Source organism: Erythranthe guttata, chromosome 11 (assembly GCF_056151865.1).
Source record: "Erythranthe guttata isolate IM_541 chromosome 11, IM_541, whole genome shotgun sequence".
Taxonomy (NCBI): domain Eukaryota; kingdom Viridiplantae; phylum Streptophyta; class Magnoliopsida; order Lamiales; family Phrymaceae; genus Erythranthe; species Erythranthe guttata.
Window position 1 is genome coordinate 3,750,116 of NC_142543.1, and position 17,248 is coordinate 3,767,363.

At 33.0% G+C, this 17,248-nt stretch overlaps 1 protein-coding gene across 1 annotated transcript; it reads right to left on the reverse strand.

Annotated features, from left to right (window-relative positions):
- Nucleotides 1–1,196: 1,196 nt before the first annotated feature.
- Nucleotides 1,197–9,759, reverse strand: TNO1 (TGN-related, localized SYP41 interacting protein). Its single transcript, XM_012995731.2, has 9 exons — nt 9,558–9,759; nt 9,302–9,460; nt 7,903–8,181; nt 4,596–7,817; nt 3,042–3,879; nt 2,267–2,910; nt 1,982–2,132; nt 1,819–1,900; nt 1,197–1,572 (listed from the first exon to the last, which is right to left on the reverse strand). The coding sequence occupies exons 2-9, from the start codon at nt 9,413–9,415 to the stop codon at nt 1,470–1,472; spliced, it is 5,433 nt and encodes a 1,810-aa protein (XP_012851185.2). The 5' UTR covers nt 9,416–9,460; nt 9,558–9,759; the 3' UTR covers nt 1,197–1,469.
- Between the last annotated feature and the right edge of the window lie 7,489 nt (nt 9,760–17,248).

A 17,248-nucleotide genomic window follows, 5' to 3' on the forward strand; every position in this document is an offset into this window, starting at 1 on the left:
TATACAAGATTGCTAGGGGTGTGAACGAGTCGAGCTCGTCTCTTTTGGCTGGCTCGAGCTTGAGCTCGGGTCTATTTTGTCGAGTTTGAGCTTGTCGAATTCCTTCTTTTTTTAAAAGAGCTCGCGTCCATTTTGTCGAGCTCGAGCCCAGGCTCGTTTTGTTGATTTTTTTTTTTCTTTTTTTGAAATATTTTTTTAATTATTGTTTTATTATTATTAAAAATTACAGAATAAATAATAAGTTGTAATTATACATATTTTTTAATATTTATTTTTATTTTTATTTATTGCTGTAATATTGTATATATTCATACATTATTTAAATAAAAAATAAAAAAAAATAAAAATAATAGATAAGACTCGTGAGCTCCGAACAACTAAAATTGGTTCAAGCTCGAAAAACTCGGGTCCGAGTTCGAGTTTTTTTCGAGCCGGCTCATCAAGCTCACGAGTCGGCTCGACTCCTTTACCACCCCTATACCAGACAGTCCTCAATAGTATACTTTGGACATTGCACTCCCCATTTTTATTTATTTATTCATTTACATCAAGATGTTTTCCAATATTGTTTATTTCACCAAAGTAGGTTCTCCAAAAAAGTGTTTCTACGAGGATTTTCGGACAGCAACAACAAATTTATATTAAAAATCACTATAAGTCATAATGTTCTGAATTTTCGCGAGAGAAACTGACGACGAGAAAAAACCGGAGGGTCAAGGAAGAAGAAAGATGGGAAGGAGAAGTTTCGACAAACTCCTACTGCCGTTGTGTACCATATTTTGAAGGTTAGATTTCTTGTTCTTAACAAATTGCACAGTTGTTGAAAATTAGTTTTACCCCAAATTTAAACCCTAAAAATTACGGTAAAATTTATTCTTTCATTGTCGAAATTGTACAGTTGGGTATTGTGATTCGACAAATTTGCACGAATTTGAGGAATTGTACTGTGGGGTATTATGATTGGCAATTTACTTTGTTCTGATTAAAAATATATAAAAAAAAAAAGTTAAAAATCAAACAGTAACCAATAAAATTCATTTTTTTTTCCAATTTCCAACTCTATTCAGTACAATGGACTCTTAAAACATACCGAAATCACGTATAGGAATTTACAGGGCAAAATCCATCAATATAACTGACATCTTCATGACAAAATAATCTGCACAAATCAAAACTACACAAGGCTAAAAGAATTGGGGCAAAATCAATCAAGTATTTATTGTTCAAGGACAACGCCAAATTCTGTCGCACTACGAGAGGCAACATCCGAACATGAGAACGATATCTTGTCCTAAATTCTCTGAATCCCTAATATTTGATTGCAGAGAATCAAACTGGGGAGTGATATAAACATTTACATCTCATGCAAATTGTGTAGTATGTGAAAGAAGAAGAAAAAACGAAAAAAAAAAAAAAAAAAAAAAAAGAATGATAATCTATCGACTATTTCTATTGTATTGTCACATGGGTTACAAAATAGTGCCCAACAACCACATATGCAAAACGAGCCAATAGGCAATCAGGCCTAGCCTCCCCCTCGGGTGATTCATCAAAGCTCGACTGCCAGTTACCCTGAATAAATAGTCAAATATGCATCAGAAAATAACGAAAACGAAATGCATATACACGCAGATTAGGTTTCAAATTGAATTATAGCGTAACCTAAGGTTTTTAAGTCCATCAGTAGTAATCGGTTGTTTTTCATGAAAACTTTTCCAGTTATAGTTTTGACAGTTTTAAGCGGGGTTCTTTTTTTTTCTTCTTCTTCTTTTTTTCATAATCGATTTATTATTAAGAAAAATACAGTGCAATTTTTACCAATATCCATCGATTCGATCAGCAACTGATTTCCCTTGCCTAGGAACCAAACCAGATGTATTCAGTGACTTGAAAATGCGACCTGCAAAGAAAAAGAAAAAAAGAATGTTAATTCCCAGACCTTAGTTCGTCAAACAACAAATCAGCTCTCGTAATATCTTACCTTTATCTTCGTCAGTTTCCTTATTATTTATCAACCGTTCAGAATCAGAATCGATATTGATAGCAAGGTGATCGCTCGAACCCTTCCTCATTGTACGTATGTGGGCAGCAGATAGAACATGAGGAGCATTATTGCTCTTACCAATTGCTTCCTGCAAGTTTCGAAGTTATTATTATCATGAACTATTCTACCTTCGCCACACACAATACTGAGAAAATTACTATACTGCCCCTCTGATTTCTGGCAAGTTATACCAATACAAATAAGCACAAAAGGAAATTATACCATATCTTGCACTTCTGATATCTCTGACTGAGGAGACGAAGTTATGGAGGTTCCTCTTCCCTGCTCTACTATCTCTAGTGGAATATTTCTCGTTTGATTAGAATCTTCTAGGAATTTAACCTTGTTCGACAAGTCATCAACAACCTTTTGGGCACCAAACAATTTGGTACCAAGTTCTTCGTTTTTGGATTTCAAACTCTCGGATTCCACAACTGTGGTCATAACCAATTTGTCAAGCAATTGCATTAGCCCTATCAACCTATCTGCTTTTAGATCAACATCCGTCTCATCACTGCCACCTAGTTTGCGAACAATATTCTGCAAACCCAACTCAAGTTCTAACAACTTGTTTAACTTTTCAGAGTCTTTCTCGTTTCCAACGAGATCTTCAAGTTGCTTTTGCAGATGTTCAATTTCGAGAATCTGATTGTCGGCGATTGATTGCAGTTCTTCGTTTTCAAGAGATAGTGAGCTCACCCTCTGCAGAAATCCATTGTAGCTATCTATTACATAGAACAGCTTTCTTACATCGGCTGAATCATGTGAATCTCCGACTGCGAGCTCAACATCAGGAACTTCAACCTCATTCATCTTTTCCAATATGTATTTTAGTTGAGATGCTGATAAGAGAGGATCTTCCAGTTCTGAAACAAAGTCATAAAAAAAAGGGTAAATTACAAAATAAATTAAGTAAATAATAAAGAACCAGATAAGGTGAATACATGCAGCAAATGACATAAGAGCTAACACGTTTTCAATATCAAGGACCGAGTACCATGAACTTTCGATAATGAAGTTGACAGCTCCGCCTCTCTTTTCCTCAATTCATCTTCTTTTTCCTTGTAATCCTCGAGTTTAATTGTCATATCATGGCTCAAGTTTTGCTGTTCTCTCAGATCAGTCTCCAACATCGAGATTTTGTCTTTGTACAAATCTCTTTCTTCGGAGACTTCATCACAGGTTAGCTGAATTGCTTTCATTTGATTCCGTGTATCTTCTGTCATATTTGTCAACTTATTCATTGCATCTTTAAACAATTTGACAAGATCTTGATTCTGTCTTGTAGCAAGTAACAACTTTTCAGCCGTTTTCAAATGGTCAGTATCAAGTGCTGCAGCTGCATCGTCACCATTTGTTTCCAAATCCATGGACATTCTGCCATCTTGTTTCACATAATCCTGGATAAATCTCACCTCCGATAGATTATTTTGTGCATTCAACTCCAATTGCTTAGTGGCATCAGAACATGCAGAAAGTAGAATTCTGATCTCACTTTTGAGTGATGCTATAGTGTCTTCTTGTCTTTCCTTATCGGTGTTGATGTTCTCCATTTGTTGTTTGAGAGATTTTGCGTACTTTGTTATACTTATTACTCTATCCTTTGTCACGTGTAATCTTTTCAATAGAGATGCAATCGATCCATCCATAAGCGTGGATAACTTACCAAATTTATCAGCCATTATCTTGCCTTTTAGATGAAACCCTTCATTCATCTTTTCAATATAAAGCATGATGCTCTCAATATCAACTGCATTCACCTCATCGTCTAATATGTCCAAATTCAGGGCAATATCAAGGCTAGATGGTAAAGATGTCGAAAGAGAAGAATCATCCTACAAAAGGAAAACGAGAGATGCAGAGAGAGCCCATCAGATAATCACATAGTAACAGCAAACCTTATGAGAGAGGAAGGTGTATGAAGACACACACACACACACACACACACACACACACACACACACACACACACACACACATGTAAGTTCTTGAGACACAATAAGTGGTAGGAACGATAAGACAGGCAAACACTTAAAATACAGCTACTAAAGAAGAAAAAATCACACAATTCCCCACCAAAAAAGAGGAGAGGCATTGATAAGAATATACCACACCAGATACAAAATTTCGGATAGATGAGCTCCCAGAACGTACCAATTTGGAAAATGGTTCTCTTTTCTGATAATTCTATTTGGTAGACAGAAAACACCAAAGAATGTTTTGAAGCTATACTAACTAAAAAGTTATTTCAGCCAGAACTTAATTTTGGTTTTGGCATATGCTTTATATCAGAAGAATTGAAGCAAATTAATTGGTCATGAGAAGTTATTATACAGAGACTCTAATTCAGGTATTTGATTCGGGTACTTTGGTAAAACTTTGGATTGTCGATAACTTTATTTTCAGTTTGTTCTCATTTGTTTCCCTCTCTAAATTCCGTTTTGCATATTTATGTGTGAGAAGAGAGGTGTTCATTCAGACAGAGTCCAGTAAAAGGCATACCACACAACGACAAGTAAGTTTAAATACACAAATCGAGCAAAAAGCATACCTCCGTGACCGGATTGTCTTGCAGCATATCAGCGTCCATTTCCAGGAAATAGTCCCCCATTTCTTTGAGTAGAACATTTATGTCGTTTAGGCTCTCAAACTTTCTTTCAAAACATTTTCCAAGTAGCAACGGAAGTGCTTCATCTTTAAGAAGTAACCAAAGATGGTTAAGCTGACTGGAGAGCTCCACAAATCGAGTCTCTATACTACCACGGGTTCCAACTAACTCTTCCATGCACGATTCCAACTGAGATTTAAGTGCTATGATTTCCTGTTCAGCATTTCTCTTTTCCTCAACAAGGTCTCCCATGTTATTTTCTGCATTTAATAACGCATCCTCAAGTGATTTGATTGTTACGGAGGCTTCAGAAAACTTGCTAGCATGTGAATGAGCTTCTTCTCTGATTTTCTTTATCTCACTGTCCAAATCAGCACTGCCAATTTGCACCTTACTATTCTCTTCAGAAAGTAGTGAGATATTCTTCTGTGCCTGCGACAAAGCATCTTCAAGGGACTGAATAGTTTTGTCAGCATCAGCAAGTTTAGTAATATGGTCGGAAAAGTCATCCTTTAATTTATGTAGCTGCTCTTCGGCAAGATCCCTACTTTCTACAGCTGTGTCTCGTTCATTCATGAACGTAGAAATCTTTTCCTCTGCTTGTAATAGAGCATCTTCAAGTGCTCTTTTGCTAGCAGAAAGCTTTTCAAAATTGCTTGTGTGAGAAGAAGTTTTCTCGTTTTCCTTCTGCAATTCTTCCTCCAGATATGCCTTGGAAACTTCAAGTTCTTTCTTCTCATCCAACAGTTGAGATCGGCTATTTTCCGCAATTGATAAGGCATTTTCGAGTGACTTAATCGTCACCTCGACTTCTGACAACTTGCTGGCCAAGGAACTTGCTTCATCTTTTACTTCCCTCAGATCTTGTTCCAACTCTGTCCTTAAAATTTCTTGTTCTCTAAGATATCCAGCAATCCATGTAAGCTTTTCTATGGGCTCTGAGAAAGATGAATCAGTTGGAGTAGTGATGCCGTCAATTGACTCCATGACTCTTTGAAGCATACCATTGCTCTCTGCTAAGAACTGCTCAAGTTGATCTGCTCGTTCTTTTGTAGCAACAAGATCTGTTTCTAACAGAGGAATTCGCTCCACGTCAACTGACAATTTAGTGATTTGATCCTGGCAATCCTTATCTCTGTCTAAGTTTTGCTGCAGCTCAGACTTCAACCTATCAATTTCAACGTTCTTTTCGTTCAGAGATCCTTTCAAATTTTCACGTTCTTGAACAAGCCCCTTCCCTTTTTTGACTGCCATAGATAATTTATCCTTCAGTAAAGCACATCTATCCTCCATCTGTGCAAGACTTTTCTGCACAGCAGCCTTCTCATCCTTTACGGCATTAAGTTTTTCAGTCTTCCTTTCAAGTTCACCCGACAAATAACTCACCTGCACTCTATCCAATATATCTTCCTCAATAATTAGCTTATATAGACTCATTTCCTGATCTTTGATATACAGAAGACTCTTCACGTTTTCAAAGATTTCCCCATGAACTTGAGATGGTTCACTAGGGCACATATTATCTTTAATCTTTGCGAGGCAACTATCAACGGTGATGGTTATGTCAGAGTGCACTGAACGAATCTCTTCGGAACCATCGTTTGCAAGCCCAGATGCCTCCATCAACAAACTCACTATTTTATCTTTCTCCAATGAAACGAGATGTTCCTTTTGAACAACTCCTTCATATTTGTCTCTCAAACTCTCCAACTCCAACTGTAGATAGCTCTTCTCCTGCGATTCTGCTGATAGTGATGTTCCCAAGTGGTCGATCTCAATTTTGAAAGCTTCGTATTTGTTTCGTAAGTCATCGACTTCTGCTTGAAGATAGCTTCTCTCCTGCATTTCTGCCAAAAGTGAAGCGGTGAGATGGTCAATCTCCCCATTTGCAGCTTCTTTTGTTTTAGCTATCTCAGACTGTAACTTAATAGCTTCTTCCTTGGACAGATCAAATGACTCTGCAAGAAAACGGACACGTAAATCTAATTCACTGGACGCCACTGATTCTGGGAAATCAAACAACGATAATGCATCAGCCAGTTTATTATAATGCAGAGATATAGCACTCAGTGATTTATTCTCGTCTACAAGCCATCTGAGTTTCTCTGTGATATCATCAGTTGGCTGCAGTTCTTTTGTTGCCACAATCTCGGATAATATTTCTCCACATTTCTGAACTATCTTGTCCTTTTCTGCAATCAATTCCTTTGTATTTTCTGCAGCATCGAGAGCACTAGACTTCTCTTGCAGTTCAATTGAATATGTTTCCAACTGGCTTGTTTTCTCAGCCAACAATTGCTTCAGTGAATCTCTTTGCTGTACTAATGCCTTCCCTTTTGTCACAGCCATGGTAAGCTTCTCTTTCGTGTTGGCATACCTGTTTTTCTCTTGTTCAACCTCTACACGTAGTCTTGAAATTTCTGCATTAACATTTTCAACTGTAGATTTCTGTTGCTCTAACTGTTCGATCAATTTCCTGTTTTCATCTTCTAAATTGCTCAGATTTTGGTACAGATTTTCTTCCTTGCTTCTGATATCAAGAATTTTATCACGTGCCGCAACAAAAGTTCCTTTGTCATCAATCGTGTCAAAATCCAACCCAACCTGGTTTAAAAATCCACGAAGTTGGTCACTTTCAGAAACGAAAAGATTACACTTCTCGACTAAAAACGTAACCGACTTCTCAATGCTGGAAATCTTTTCTGTAAGTGATCCATCCAACAGATATCCCTCGTGGTGCATCAGGGAAACTGAAGCTAATATCCTGTTCACAATTTCCTCAATTTGCTGATCCTTCTCAAGCAGAACCTCAATTTGCCGAGACATATTCACATGGTTCAAATTTGAATCGGACTGAGCAATATTACTCGACTCCATTGCCTGAGCAACCTTTGCATTGAGGAAACCAATATCCTGATCTTTCATATATACCGCAGATTGGAGTTCTCTAACTTGTTCATCAGTCTGCAAACGTTCATCCAAAGCACTCTTAAGGAATCTAGAGCAATCATCCATTATCTCGTGCAAAGAGGCACCAGATTCCATAGTCTGAATATGATCAACCACTCCATTGGCATTTTCATCCACACTGTTATTTTTTTCACTTAAAACCCTTATTTGGTTACGAAATTGGGAAAGTTCTCTTGTAAGAAATGCTCTTTCTTCCTGCATAGAAAGTAGATTTGTTCAGGCCAAGATATCATAAATAGTTAAAAAAAAAAAAAAAAGGAGAGGTACATCTAAACTGAACCTCGTATTCTACTGCTGATTTTTCTTTCTCAGCAACAGTATTGTCGAGCGTATCACGCAACACTTCGATCTCAGACATCAGTTGTTGGACATTTATCCCACTGTCTGATTCATTATATTGGTCATCTTCTACAGTATGCTTCTCCTCAGAACTCTGTTGAGATTCGGAATTTTCTATCTCATCTGGACAATCAACAAACATATCATCTCTTGTCTCAGTTGGTTCACTGCGGAAAGAATCTACTACTGGATTGGTGTTACTTAGGGATGCAGGATCCATCTGCAAGGCAGTATCCCAACACAAGCCACTGAGTTTTTAAATTCTTTAACAATAGCAACATTATCAGTATGTGCCTTTTTTTTCTTTTTTCTTTTTTCGAAGAGTACAAAGTAATCTAACTGAGACTAATTACTGACGGTGCCTTCTGAGAGAATGAATACACATTTTCATGCTGAATCGGGATAATCGAATATCGTTTATAGGAACAGGGAACAACCCCAATTGAAGATTTTTGTCGTATTCTATTAAGGTAGCAACATTTAATCTGGAGCAGCTAACATTCTCAATCATGCAATATCATAAAAATGCTGGGAACGAGGAACGGAAACAATCAGTGCATGTCTAACTTATTTGGCAACAAAGAAAAAAGAAAATTGTAAAGGGCAATAGGCAAGAATCGAGAGTATCTACTTTTTGTCACCATCCATCTACTTTATACAACAGTTAAGTACTTTATTCCTAGTACATATATACGTGTTCTATGTCTACCTAGAATGGTACATCTTTTGTCCTTCGTAGTAAAAAAAATTCTTTTGTTTTTAAAGGAATAAGATATACATATATACATAAATATATCTCAAATGCTACAAACTATAAACACTTTTCGACTAAGTATTATGTAAACCTATCAATTAATAAGTTCCTGTGCCTGTATGCTTAGCTCAGAGAGCTAAAGGAACACTTCTTGAGCTAGAATCTTGATTTCGACTTTGCAGAACTTCAGTATCTTAATTTGTAGCTTCAATTAGAAAATTCACTTTTCAACTCTACTATGAAGCTACCTCCACTTATGGAGGAAAAAAAAAACGAAAATTGGACGGAAAAATAGAACACGAAAGGTGCATCATATCTGCTGCATCCGCAGATAAATTTTGATATACGCAGATCGATAAATCACACAGCCAACTAGCAATATGAGGAAAGTAATTTTAGTTCATCTAAAAAGTGATACAATAATATTGAACAAACACATTACATTAAAAAATGTAAAAGTAAAATAACACTTTACACCACATGCAGCGTCTGACTTTGTATAGTATATTCAAATTCCAACAGAAAAGCAGAATTATTGAAAAGAAGAAGAAAAAAAACCCATCAATTGTTCAGAAAAAGTGGCTACCTGATCAACTGAATCGCCACTACTGTCAGCTGCAGCGCCATTAAACGATTCCTTCGGAGAAAGCCCTCCATCTTCTCCAGCTGGAGCGTCTTCTTTCACATGATTATCCGCCATTTCTATCAATCATAACACTTCTTCCCTATTTCACCGGCCTTAGATCTGAAACAATTACGGAGAAAAAAAAATGAAATTAAACAAAGAAATTGAAGAAGAAGACGACCAATTACAATTACAGACAACAACAAATGATTTCTACCTCGGGAATAGGGGTTTGATTATTGGGGTTTTTTTTTGCCTTGAATGAAAACACAAACGGATCTTCGATTTTTGCAGCGGTGTGGATCAGTGTTTGAGGATTTGTTACTAATTAATTAGTGTACAGCAAATTGGAAAGATTTCGTCATTATGATTCGTACGACGCCGTATTAGACAGGTTATAAATGAAAAGTCAAAACTATACCGTTGATATCGAATCGACCCGACCCGTTTAACACCCACCGTAATCCGGATAACGTGGTCCGGGTTATATTTTTAAACCGGCCCGATCTCATAAGTGGGTTTAGACTTTGGACGAAAAATATTTGCAAGATTTAAACCAAATTTGGCTATAATTTGATTAATTGTTATTTATTAATCTTTGGGAGTTGAACCAATTCATCCTCTACTTTAATTTAATGATTTTTTTTTTTAATTGGACACCTTAAGTTGAGATATTGTAGACTAGACTTGTTCATGAGTCGGTCTTAGACCGTACCCGACAACCGATTCATTTATTTTATTTTATTTTATTCACTTAATTTTTTTAGCCAAAAAATTTTTATTATTTTATTATGATAAAGCGTTTGGGGCCTCGTTAAAATTTTATGGATCTATCTAACACAAGAAAACAAAATACCCCTACAATAGGATTAAAAATAAAAAAACGAGTCTAGTACAATGCAGCCCCAAAATGGGGTAAAAAAGAAATAAACTAAAACTTCTAGTGCTAAGACAACAACTTTGAAAATTCCATAAGGGACACCAAGGGGTTAAACTGCAAATAAGCAAATTAAACTTGTCCGGCTTCTCCACATATGGCATTAGACACGGCCACGGGCCGGTTCTGGGCCCGGAACCGGCCCGAACCGGCCCGTTGACCGAGTGAACCGGCCCGTCCTACCCGGGACGGGCCCGGTTCTGAGAAATGGTGAACCGTGAACCCCCGGGCCGGCCTGGCGGTTCACCCGGATTTAAAAAAAAAAAAAAAAAAAGAATTCAAAAAAAAAAAAGCAAATAACGGCTAGTGAACCGGCCCGAACCGGCCGTTATTTACTTTTTTTTGAATTTTACTTATTCATAAAATATTTAAATTATTATAAATTTACTTATTCTTTTAATTTACTTATTCATAAAATATTTCAAAAAATTATTTTAAATTCGAAATCTTTGAAATTTTGAATTTAAAATTAAGTTCAAGTCTTTTCATTTATTTCCTTTTCCTTTTTCTATTTAAAAGTACTTCTTTTAATTTACTTATTCATAAAATATTTCAAAAAATAATTCAAAATTTCCGGGCCGACCCGGAACCGGCCCGAACCGGCGGGCCGACCCGGCCCGCTGAACCGCCCAAACTACGGGCCGGTTCCGGTTCCGGAAAATTAAATGTGAACCGTGAACCGGTTTGAACCGGCCCGGAACCGGCCCGTGGCCGTGTCTATATGGCATACCTCCATGCAGTGAGTTCGGTAATTGCAAAACAGTCCCCAAGCGTGGGTAGCTATGAAATAACCTCAAAAATTCAGCCCACGAAGGGGATAATTACACTTTTGGTCCCTCATGTTTGGCCCCATTTCACTTTTGGTCCCCCTTTTTCCAAAGTGAACAAAGTTCACTTCCAAGTTTCAATTTTAAGCACTTTTGGTCCCCGCCGTTACATATCCGTTAGCAAGTAACGGAAACATTATTTTGGGGTGAAATTGAAATCTTAAAATCTTTTGGGGCTGAAAATAATTATAAATTTAAAATAGACTACTTATAATTTTTAATAATAATAAAAAAAAAAAAGAAATCAACGAAACAAAATATTTTTTAATATACTTAATATTGTTATAATTATACTACTTATAATTATTTTTTTAATAATAAAAAAAAATTAACTAAAAAAATTATTTTAATCATACTTAATATTATTTTTAATTATACTACTTATGATAAAAAAAATTAATAACAAAAAAATAAATTAACGAAACAAATTATTTTTAATTATACTTAATATTATTATAATTGTACTACTTATAATTATTTCTTTAATAATAAAAAATAAATTAACTAAACAAGTTATTTTTAGTTACACTTAATAGTATTTTTAATTATACTACTTATAATAAAAAATTAATAATAAAAAAAAAAGAAATAGCAGAACATGTCATGTATAATTATACGTAATATTATTATAATTATACTACTTATAATTATTTTTTTAATAATAAAAAATAAATTAACTAAATAAATTTTATTATACTTAATATTATTAAAAGTTTAATTATAAGTAGTCTATTTTTAATTTCTAATTATTTTCCAGCCCCAAAAAAAATTAAAAATTTAATTTTCGCCCCGAAATAGTGTTTTCCGTTACTTGCTAACGGACATGTAACGGCGGGGACCAAAAGTGTTCAAAATTGAAGCTTGGAGGTGAACTTTGTTCACTTTGAAACAAGGGGGACTAAAAGTGAAATCGGACCAAACATGAGGGACCAAAAATGTAATTATCCTGCCCACGAAGTATAATTCAACTTCAGCAAATGACCCCAAAAAAGGGCAAGTATGCAATTTTATTTATTTTTGATAAAGTAATTTGGTTATATAAGTAATTTATCTAAAGATAAGAAAGTGCTATCTATATTTAGTAAAATAGATATTACTGTAATTCCAAAAAAAGAAAAAAAAACCACTAACTTTAAATTGACATCGTAATGAAAAAAATGTTTCTAGTCATGTTGATTAACAGTTGTTATCCGATTCATAAAATTCAGACCGATAATGATTTTGGATATTGGTAAAAAATAATTGATTGGTCAGGTCGGACCGATAATCAACTGATTCGACCCATCAACGGCATTTAGTGAAGCCTTAAACAACTTTGATCAAATTATGATTTATGATGTTGAAATTAGAAGATTAGATCTCTTTTGCATTATTTTCTTTTTCTTTTTTTTTTCTTCTTCTTGATAAGATGTCTTTTGCATTCGTTATTGCTTAAAAAATCAGGTGAACATAAGACATCACTAATGCCGTTCAAATGCGAGAGTAAGGTAAATTATGGTCACCCCAGAGATAATGTCAAATTATGAAAAGACCTCTCTTGTTTGGATAATTATAATCATCCCCTCAACTATGAATCTTTTTACACGTTCATTCTCATGGTGTCGGATTCAACGGAATCTTCTATGTTCGGTGAAATGTTTATGGTTTGTACTCATTTAGGCAAAAATGCAGTTTCTGATGCACCACAATTTGATATCTACAAGTCAAGATACACATCTTATGATAATCTTGTTACAAAATGTGGAGCTCGAATTGGGTAAAATGGGTCCACATAATTTTGAAAATTCCACTAAATTTGACACCACAAGTGTGGACTTGTATTAAGATTCATAGTTGAGAGGTGGTTGTAGTTACCCAAACATGAGAGGTTCTTTCGCAATTTGAATTTACAACGGGTGACCATAATTTACCCTATTTATATATGATACACATTAGCGGGAACCAGAATTTAAGTCTGGAGGGCGAATGCATTAAAAATTTCTTAGAAAGAGCCAGTAATTCTATTGTACATAAAAAAAAAATTATATATTTATATAAATTAATAGAAATTTGAGAAATATTGGGAAACATGTCCCCGACCCTGTGATGATTTGAGAAATTTATTGTAGTAGAAATTCATCCATTATGATAAAGAATACAAGGTAAATTGATTAAAGGGTACATATAAATGAAAATTATAGATTTTATCCTTAAAGTTTGCATCGATTTCATATTTGGTCCTCTATGCTCACATAAAACACATTTGGTCCCTCGTATTTCAATAATTTAACTCTTTTGGTCATTTCCGTCAATTTTCCGTTAGTATGTCAGTTAAGTCATTGATGGGCACACGATTGATTCCGTTAGTTTTAACAGAAAATTGACAGAAATGACTAAAAGTGTTGAACTTTTAAAATATGTGGGACCAAATGTGTTTTTTGTGAACATGAGAGACCAAATGTGAAATCGATACTAATGTAAGGAACGACAACTGTATTTACCCTATAAATGGTCTAGCAAATTTAATTTACAAAATCTATCTATATAATATATAAATTGAAACCCTCATAGTCTAGAATTACGACATGTGTCATCCATGTAGGCATCCTAATCATCAGCCATGTGTCACTACATATTACATATATAATCAAATTTGATTGGCAAGAATTCGTTATTTATGGCATCCTACTCATTTCACATATGTAATAATTTATTTCTTTTTTTAATCACTCCATTAATGATCCAAAATTATTTTTTAATTTAGTGCAAAATTGCATAACTATTGCTCGGATTCTTAACCACTATTTTAATAAGGAAAGGAATATGTTGTCTTAACAGCTTACCAATTATATTTTTTTAGTATACCACTAAAATAAGCTAAATTAAGGAATCATTTATTATTTTAATCTAATATTTTTTAATAATTTCTTTAAGGTTGCAATATAATTGTTATTAATCATTATATATTTACGTTTACATTATAATGCAAGATAATAATTAACCGACATTTCATATAGATAGAGTAATTTAAATATTAACTGTATTTTTTATTAATAAATTACAGTGATCATATATCTTTTAATATTAGTTATTATATAAAAAAAATAATTAATGGATTACCAAAATTTACGCAATCAATAAACGGATTGCCAATCAATTAAAAGAGAATTTCAAATTTTATACATTTTTAATTCCAAATGTTTGTCAACCAATTTGCACCAACTACAATCAGTGACCGGATTTTTTGTCAATCATTTCTATTTTTAATCTAATCAAATTAATTTGAATTTATTCTAATTATGTTCAATTATGGTAAAAATATATATTATGTAGGTACATATATCCGATTTTATTTATTTTACACACGTTTTTTATACCATCAATGTACTTTGACCGTATTTAGACACATAATTATTTTTTTAAGGAAAATTGTTTAAATATTGCCGCCTAATTGAAAATTTTGAAATTAGAATTCTTAAATTTTCCAACATGTATGCTTCATTGTGAAAACTATATAAACCCCTACATCCATATAATTTTTACTATCATTTACATCTACTCCACACTTTATAATAATGTATGGTAGTTCGTTTTTTTTCACTTGATTCTTATATTTTATTTTATTTTTGTGCTCAATATTGTCTTTCAATATTCACAATTGCAACATGTTTTACCGCTATTTACCTGTTGCGATTTGTATATTTATTGTGTTTTCATATTTTATTCTTTGTTTTTGTTCTGTTTGTAGCTTTGCATCACAATTGTTTGCACAATAAAGCATTTTGGTATACCCTACATTATAATTACACAATAATGATTCAATATTTACATATTATTATATTTTTTTAATGTAGTTTTTAACGAGTATTTGAGCATTCCTTATCAGCCTTGACTTATCGTAAGTTTGTATTTTGTGATCGAACCAAGTTTTGACACATTGGTGTATTTCGTGATCTCCATCGGAATCATCGATAGATTCTTTACCGTTGTAACTGTCGGAGCTGCATGTTTCATGTATTGACACATTGCATTACCAAAAATGTTAAATGTTAATACACTTGGTTATTTACAGGCATTATCACTTACTTTCGAGCATTTCGGGTTCTTCCTCATCATTATCTTCATTCCATTGCACCCCTGGCGCTTCACTGAATTCTTTATCAGAGTTACATAAAGCCTTAATTGTCATCAATGTATGTCGATTAAAGTAATGTATTAAAAAGTCATGAATGTCAATTAAAGTATTATAATTTATATTTATATTTAGTAGTTCTGTTTATTTAAGTTTCCATATCTTTATGAAGTATTAATAATAAAAATAATTTTATCATTTGCGTACTATAACCTATAATTTTTGGTGTTGTTTATATCATTTTTTATATTATTATGTAATGTTATTAATTTGTTGATACAATTGTTTAAATTAGTAATCTTCACATATTAATCAACCTTTTATATTCAATATAAATTTAATATATAATCGTTTGATGTTATAGAACTAAAAATTCTCAGCATTCCTATTTATTTTTTATGATATTAAATGTAATTACAATTTTTTTTATTCATAATTCGACTACATGATTTGTCATTATGTTTTTAGAACTAATTCAATTTGAAATATTATGACTCCAGTAAATTCAGTTATTTTATGTTCCCGTGTTTGTTAATACATTTCATAATTTCTAATATTTGAGATTATCCTTTAAAATTAAACAGACATGTTCTGTTTTATTGTATGTAAACACATTGCAATTTTATATATTGAATATTACCTTTTCTATAATTACAGTTCCAATTTAAGTTGCCATATTAACTTATGCAGTTTTTGTTAGATTATTTTTTGAGATCGTTTTTTTTAGTTGATTTATGGTTTTTTTTATCAGACGACTAAAACTTAAATTGTTCAGTCCGAGTATTTGACAAAAGACATTTATTTTGTCATTATCGAATATTTCTTTATATCAAATCCTGTGAGTGAACTTATATGCTTTCTATTGTGCAATCCTTACTTTTTATTCAACAATCAATTTGCATTTTATTTCTTTGAAAATCATTTTTTTCCTTTTTTGTTGTCTTAATAAAGATTATGGATGAAGATATGAACAATTATACAATTGGGTGATTTCATCAATACCAAAGTCCACCACCTTCATACCACGTCTCCACAATAAAGATTAGCATTACAATCAATATTATAATTATGATTAACATTAGCATTGGCATAAGCATATTAATATTATGATTAACGTTAGCAGTAGTAGGAATAATAATACGATTATATTTAGGATTAGGATTAGAAATATATACCATTAGCATTAGAATTTGGATCATCATATATCATCATCATCACCATCATCATCATCATCATCTTATTATGATTAACATTACCACGAGCATTAACATTACCATGAGTATTAACATTAGCATGAGCATAAGCATGTTTGATTATGATTAGCATTAACATTAATCTTAGCATTAGCCTTGGAATTAGCATTAGCATATTAGTATTAGCATTAGCATTAGCATATTACTATCAGTAGATTGTGATTAACAATAGCATTAGCATTAGCAAATTATGATTATGATTAGCATTAGCATTAGCATTAGCATTAGCATTAGTGTTAGGATTATGATTAACATTAATATGAACATATTAGTATTAGTATATTGGTATAAGAATATTAGTATTAATATTACCATTAGCATTATCATTATCGTTAGTGTTAGTTTTAGTGTATTAGTATTAGTAATAGTATTTGTAATAATGTTATGTTTAGGATTGGGATTAAGATTAGGATTATGTTTTGATTATGATTAGTATTAGTATTACGATTAGGTTAAGGATTATGATTAGTATGAAAATTAGGAATAGCATATTAGTATTAACAGATTAGGATTAACATTAGCATTAACATTAGAATATTATAATTAACATTAACATTAGTATTAGGATTAGGATGAGCATTAAAATTAGCATATTAGTGTTAGCATTATCATTATTATTATCATTAGCGCATTATTATTAGTAATAGTATTAGTAGTAGAGTTATGATTATGATTACGATTAGAATTACAATTAGGATTAGTATTAAAATTAAGCTAAGGATTGTGATTAGTATTAAGATTATGATTATGATTAGTATCATGATTATGATTAGCATTAGC

Coding starts and splice junctions, on each gene's coding strand:
- TNO1 (XM_012995731.2), bottom strand. CDS start 9,415: ATGGCGGATAATCATGTGAAAGAAGACGCTCCAGCTGGAGAAGATGGA. Junction 8,182..9,301: donor GTGGCGATTCAGTTGATCAG/GTAGCCACTTTT, acceptor ACTGCCTTGCAG/ATGGATCCTGCATCCCTAAG. Junction 1,573..1,818: donor GATCGAATCGATGGATATTG/GTAAAAATTGCA, acceptor CTATTTATTCAG/GGTAACTGGCAGTCGAGCTT.